This window comes from Pecten maximus, unplaced genomic scaffold (assembly GCF_902652985.1).
Source record: "Pecten maximus unplaced genomic scaffold, xPecMax1.1, whole genome shotgun sequence".
Taxonomy (NCBI): Eukaryota; Metazoa; Mollusca; class Bivalvia; order Pectinida; family Pectinidae; genus Pecten; species Pecten maximus.
Window position 1 is genome coordinate 1 of NW_022981421.1, and position 7,037 is coordinate 7,037.

Sequence of the window (7,037 nt, forward strand, 5' to 3'; positions counted from 1 at the left end):
GAAACTCATCACTCTGCATGTCGCAAACTTTATAAATATGGTCGTCGCCATCTTGGAAGATAAATCTTCCAGCTTCGAGACAGAAGAGGTAGAAGATCTTCCAGAAGCAGAAGAGCTACAAATCGAGTGATAGGAAGATATTTTCTAGAAGGAGAAGAGTGCAAATCGAGTTGACCTCTGTAAGGGTGAAGACTGTCATCAGTTAAACCTGTCTGTGTCTCAGCTGATAATAGAATGGAGGTCATCGAGGATCCTCACAGTGTTATACTGATAGAGATATTATATTATATATAAATACATGTACAATGTATATTTTCAAACCTGTTATAGATTTCCCCCTCTTCCTATAGGTTTATGGCTTTGGACAGCAAATGCAGGAACAAACAGATGAAGATAGTCTGATGTCCGAGGTGGAGCCAAAAGACATTATCAAATTTGGCATGATCCCCGAGTTTTGTGGTCGCATGCCTATCCTAGTCCCGTTCCATGGACTTTCAACAGAAATGCTCGTGGAAATCCTGACAAAGCCTAAGAATGCTGTAGCAAATCAGTTCATAGCCCAATTTAGGACGGAGAAAGTAAGCTGCTTCGTTGATTACTGATTTACCACCAGGTTTTGTCTCACTGATTATCGTCTGACAATTTTAAGTGTTCTGTTGGTATTAGAAACTGGTTCACCACCTACATGACTCTGCCCATTGCTAGATTTCATCTCACCGAGTATCATAGTTAGACCTGTGTTCTGTTGGCGTTCGTTACTTACTGGTTTACCACCTACATGACTCTGCCCATTGCTAGGTTTCATCTCACCGAGTATCATAGTTAGACCTGTGTTCTGTTGGCGTTCGTTACTTACTGGTTTACCACCTACATGACACTGCCCATTGCTAGGTTTCCTCTCACTGACTATCATCAGACCTGTGTTCTGTTGGAGTTCGTTACTTACTGGTTTACCACCTACATGACTCTGCCCATTGCTAGGTTTCCTCTCACTGACTATCATCAGACCTGTGTTCAATTGGTGTTAATTACTGGTTCACCACCTACATGACTCCACCCATTGCTAGGTTTCTACTCGCTATATATAACCGTCTGTCCTATATCTAAAGTTGAAGCATATATTTTTAAAAAGACGGTTCCAGGCCCTTGTAGTGTCCTGTCCTGTTTGTTACTACGGCGTCACTCATAGTAGCAGGGTAACTTGACATGGTTAGGGGGAGGACGTGTTTTAATGAATTTGGTTACGTTATGTTTTTGATGTCCATCCAAAATCTCCCAATAACTATTTCCTAAGAGTGTCCAAACCTCGGGCCAGCGCTATTGTGCCTCCTCTTGACGAAATAACCACAGATAATAGTAATGTCCTTGCTAGATGACTTAGCTCTCACACTGGCTGCTTTAAATACTCACTCTGGGTTTTTTTTTTTTCCATTTTGTGACCTTGACCTAATGAGTTTCTTTAGAGTTGCTATTTCCAACATTTTTTTGCTGTACATACACCCTGGTGTTTTTATAATCTAATTAAAATTAATGTTCATTATCCACTACGTAAACTCCATATGAACATCAAATGTTTTGTGATCTATTAGGTTATTAAATACGGACTGACAGAGTGAGTGTCAGGAGGATATTAGAGTGGAGAAGAATATAGAGATTGGTTTATAGACAGGAATCCTAGCTGTTATTAGTCTACTAGTGGTGAAACTCGGGGGAACTACAGAGTCTGTCCGTCTCATTTGTACTTAACACCAAAGTATGTCAGAGATTTTACAGCTTCATTCCTTGGGGGATTTTTATCAAACTTCACACAATGATAAAGGACCATAATATCTTGGTCAAGGTCAGAGTTTCAGGTATTTTTGGTCATGGTCAAGGTCATGGTTATTATTTTTAGCTGGTAGGGGACATGTATTGCTTTAGCTGGAAATGAAAACATACCTGTTATATAACTGATAAAGATGTTGTTAATGTCATGATGAGACCAATGGGGACATGTATTGCTTTAGTGCTACCCAGTATGCTCCTTTTGCTGGCAGGCATAACTAACATGTCTTGTATAAGGCAGGGAGTGGGGTGAAAATCTGATTAAAATTTACAGATTATCACTCTGTATTATCAAGTAGTGTATCAATTTTTAATCGGAATTGGGAGCAAGATAAGGGAGGTAACTCCTTGTTTCACTTTATAATTACGGTAGAACATTTATAAAATGAATGGCTTGCAACAAAGGCATGTAAGTCATTGACCTTGACTTCGTAGCTCAAAGTCACTGTCAAGGTTCAAAGTCAAATAACTGGTTAGAGAAGAGAAGCGTAAAGAAAAGAAAGAGAAAACGTAGGTATAAAGCATAGAAAAACGACCGTCAGAACGATAACATGTCTACGACCATTTTCTGGATGGAAACCCCGTGTTTTGATCTTGATCAAATCTAGTTTTTATTATTTTTTATGATTTTGTGATTGTTAATATTTTTTTCAGTGTCAGCTGGTTTTCACGCCTGATGCATTGCACACCATTGCAGAATCAGCCTTTCAAAAGAAAGTTGGAGCTCGGGGTCTCCGGTCGTTGTTGGTAAGTGTGTCTCCTTTTGATCACAATCAACTTCCCGAAAGACAATTAAGTGATGTTTAATACTATGGCGCTGTACGTCAATCCATCGTCAACTTTAATCTTCAAACTATTTCTGCTCAGTAATAATTAATTGTTCATACCTTAGTGATTTCCAAGGTCATTAGTAATGACAATTGCTGGGATGAATGCTTTTTACTTATTAAGTTAAGCTTGTTCAAAAAAATGACCTTGACCCACTGTCAGGGTTTAAATAAAATGTGTTTAAATCTGGGAATAATTTCTTCTGAATAACCAATGAATATTCACCCAAACCATCTGATTGGCTCACGGATTTGAAAATTGGTGATGCGTTGTATATATGTATTTTGTAGGAACAGACATCCAGTACAATGAATCCTGTCACTTGCTTAAGTTTCTTGAAGCAAACTTTTACATTATGATAAAATTGTCTTCTATAATTTGAAAAAAAATAGTTAATGATCAATACTGTACTTTTTGGAAGATTTGCGAAGTGTTTTACTGAAGTGATGTCACTGTACTGTGATCGATATTACAGATCAGTAACAATAATTACATATGTATGACATATGATCGGACAAGTATTTGTTTAAAAGCAAAAACACAATACATTTTAATCCTTCATCCATCCTCATCAACAAGCTAGCTAGCTCATCATCCTTTGGGATTGTCCTAAAACAAAAACTCCATGTTGAACTTATTATACCCCCGCAGAGAAGTTAGGGGGGTATACTGGAATCAGGTTGTCCGTCCGTCCATCTGTCTATAGACGCATTTTGTCCGGACAACTCCTCCTAAACCGATCGGCCAATTCCGATGAAACTTTACACAAATATTAATGATCATGTGAAGATATGCATGCCACTTTATTTTTCTCAAAATTATGGTTGCTATGGTAACTGGTCACTATAAACAGGTTTTCCGATAAGAACCATAACTTTAAGTTTGTCCGGACAACTCCTCCTAAACTGAATGGTCCATTTCAATGAAACTTCAAACAAATATAGAGGACCATGTGAAGATATGCATGCCACTTTATTTTTCTCAAAATTATGGTTGCTATGGTAAATGGTCACTATAAACAGGTTTTCCGATAAGAACCATAACTTTAAGTTTGTCCGGACAACTCCTCCTAAACTAAATGGCCCATTTCAATGAAACTTCAAACAAATATAAAGGACCATGTGTAGATGTGCATGCCTCTTTCTTTTTTTTCAAAATTATAGTTGCTATGGCAACTGGTCACTATAAACAGGTTTTCTGATAAGAACCATAACTTTAAGTTTGTCCGGAAAACTCCTCCTAAACTAAATGGCCAATTTCAATGAAACTTCACACAAATATAGAGGACCATGTGTAGATGTGCATGCCTCTTTCTTTTTTTTTAAAATTATGGTTTCTATGGCAACTGGTCACTATAAACAGGTTTTCTGATAAGAACCATAACTTTAAGTTTGTCCGGACAACTCCTAAACTAAATGGCCCATTTCAATGAAACTTCACACAAATATAGAGGACCATGTGTAGATGTGCATGCCACTTTCTTTTTTTTCAAAATTATAGTTGCTATGGCAACTGGTCACTATAAACAGGTTTTCCGATAAGAACCATAACTTTAAGTTTGTCCGGACAACTCCTCCTAAACCGAAGGGCCGATTTCAATGAAACTTCACACAAATATAGAGGACAATGTGCATGCCTCTTTCTTTTTCTCAAAATTAGGGTTGTTATGGCAACTGGTCACTTTATTCCTGGGTTATCTTAGTTAGCATCTAATTAACAGTTCCAATTCACCATTGACAGTGTAGATCGGAAATATACATTGTGCATCCTTTGTGAATTTTATGATTAACTAACATTATTTTTATATCATTTTTCTCTGTCATTGTACAAGGGGAATTCCTTCTTTTGAAAAAGTTTTGGTTGTCAAATTTAACTTACTGGAAAATATGTATTTTTTCCAAATATTAACATTATTTTTTTTTATTTTTTTTTTCCATATACATATATATATATATATACATTATTAAGGCAGTTATACTCTCAAGATAAAACAAAGTTTTTCAAGTATTAAGTCCTGAAAATTCTTAATTCGACCCGAAGTATCACTAATTACCACCAAACATACATTTTTTGTATACTATATGCCTTTTCCTTGTACATTCTGGCATTTATTTCATTACTTGTAGGCACAAACGCTTGTATAATCATTGTTTTAATGTAGATTTCATCAACAGTAATTGTGCATGTTTCTGATGTGTGAATGAAAGAAAGACCCTTTAAAAAGTACAAAATTATATATTTTTGGAGAAGACCAAAATGTGCCGTCAAAACATCTATTTATACAGGCACATGGAACTGCATCTGAATTATAATTTCCTTTAACTCTGTGATAATTAATTGTAATTATATTTCAGGAGAACCTGTTAGAAGAAGCATTGTTTGAAGTGCCGAACTCAAACATCAAGAAAGTAATTATCACAAAAGAAGTGGTCCAAGGACATCAACCTCCAAATTATTTCACCTCCTGATGATTGGTGTATTAATACCAATATCATGTTGTCTGTGATAGTCTGGTTTTACTTGTACTTACAACTGCAACTTACTTCAATAAAGTAAAAAAAAATCCTAATTCAGTCAGTTTGCATTTTTATCCCCCGCGAAACGCATTTGCAGGGGATATTAAATTGGGCTCCGTGCATCCGTCCGTGCATCCGTCCGTGTGTCCGTCCGAGATTCTTTTCCGGGCTATAACTCCCTAACTGTTCAACGCAGCTCCTTGAAACTTTCTTTTGCTATTGGGGACCTTCCATTTTCGGTATTTTTTCTGTCACCATGGAAACTTAGTAAAAAATACCAAATTACTATTTCCTTTTGTTTCCGGGCTATAACTCCAAAACCGTTCAAAACAGCTCCTTGAAACTTTCTGTATATATCAGACTAGTGCCCTAGTTGTGCCTTTTGCTATTGCGGACCTTCCATTTTCGGTAATTTTTCTGTCACCATGGAAACTTAGTAAAAAATACCAAATTACTATTTCCTTTTGTTTCCGGGCTATAACTCCAAAACCGTTCGACACAGCTCCTTGAAACTTTCTGTATATATCAGACTAGTGCCCTAGTTGTGCCTTTTGCTATTGCAGACCTTCCATTTTTGGTATTTTTTCTGTCACCATGGAAACTTAATCAAAAATACCAAATTACTGTTTCCTTTTGTTTCTGGGTTATAACTCCCTAACTGTTCAACGCAGCTCCTTGAAACTTTCTGTATATATCAGACTAGTGCCCTAGTTGTGCCTTTTGCTATTGCAGACCTTCCATTTTTGGTATTTTTTCTGTCACCATAGAAACTTAATTAAAAATACCAAATTACTGTTTCCTTTTGTTTCTGGGTTATAACTCAAAATCCGTTCAATGCAGCTCCTTGAAAATTTCTGTATATATCAGACTAGTGCCCTAGTTGTGCCTTTTGCTATTGCGGACCTTCCATTTTCGGTATTTTTTCTGTCACCATGGATACCAAATTACTGTTTCCTTTTGTTTCCGGGCTATAACTCAAAAACCGTTCGAAGCAGCTCCATGAAACTTTCTGTATATATCAGACTAGTGCCCTAGTTGTGCCTTTTGCTATTGGGGACCTTCCATTTTCGGTATTTTTTCTGTCACCATGGAAACTTAATCAAAAATACCAAATTACTGTTTCCGGGCTATAACTCCATAACCATTCAACGCAGCTCCATGAAACTTTCTGTATATATCAGACTAGTGCCCTAGTTGTGCCTTTTGCTATTGGGGACCTTCCATTTTCGGTATTTTTTCTGTCACCATAGAAACTTAATTAAAAATACCAAATTACTGTTTCCTTTTGTTTCTTGGCTATAACTCCAAAACTGTTCTACGCAGCTCCTTGAAACTTTCTGAATATATCAGACTAGTTGTGCCTTTTGCTATTGCGGACCTTCCATTTTCGGTATTTTTTCTGTCACCATGGAGACTTAATCAAAAATACCAAATTACTGTTTTCTTAATAACTCTTACTTTGAGCTTAATTTATACATGTATTTGGGTTTTCATACCAACTGCGGGGTGCGGGGGATAATGCCATGCTTTGCGGCTCCTTGTTGTATTAATTTTTGGCACAAGGTGGTGGGTTTTAACATTAGTTGCCTTTCAATAGTGGTCTATTAACACGTGGTTGTAAACATCACTGCTTGTTATCGCTATTTCTTAGAAAGTACTGGACAGCTAGCTCCGTAGTTCTCAAATATAACCGGATCCCGAGCTCTAGCTGCTTCTAGTGCAACATCACAACTGATTAAAGTACCGGTATGCAAAATTTAGTAAGTCATATCCTGGATTTGTATTATGATCAAAATTTATTAAAATTACTGCATTTCCTTGGCAGTACATTATTCTTTCTCAAGTTTTTTAGATTATACTCAATCGTTT

The 7,037-nt window shown here is 36.7% G+C and overlaps 1 protein-coding gene across 1 annotated transcript; it reads left to right on the forward strand.

Moving 5' to 3' along the window:
* The first annotated feature begins 346 nt into the window (after positions 1-346).
* Positions 347-5,221, forward strand: LOC117320049 (ATP-dependent Clp protease ATP-binding subunit clpX-like, mitochondrial). Its single transcript, XM_033874740.1, has 3 exons — positions 347-578; positions 2,479-2,571; positions 5,007-5,221. The coding sequence occupies exons 1-3, from the start codon at positions 372-374 to the stop codon at positions 5,118-5,120; spliced, it is 414 nt and encodes a 137-aa protein (XP_033730631.1). The 5' UTR covers positions 347-371; the 3' UTR covers positions 5,121-5,221.
* The last annotated feature ends 1,816 nt before the right edge of the window (positions 5,222-7,037 follow it).

Excerpts from the sequence above, each read along its gene's own strand:
- LOC117320049 (XM_033874740.1), top strand. The coding sequence starts at position 372 with ATGCAGGAACAAACAGATGAAGATAGTCTGATGTCCGAGGTGGAGCCA. Across the intron at positions 579-2,478 it reads CCCAATTTAGGACGGAGAAA|TGTCAGCTGGTTTTCACGCC; the intron begins GTAAGCTGCTTC and ends TATTTTTTTCAG. Across the intron at positions 2,572-5,006 it reads GGGGTCTCCGGTCGTTGTTG|GAGAACCTGTTAGAAGAAGC; the intron begins GTAAGTGTGTCT and ends ATTATATTTCAG.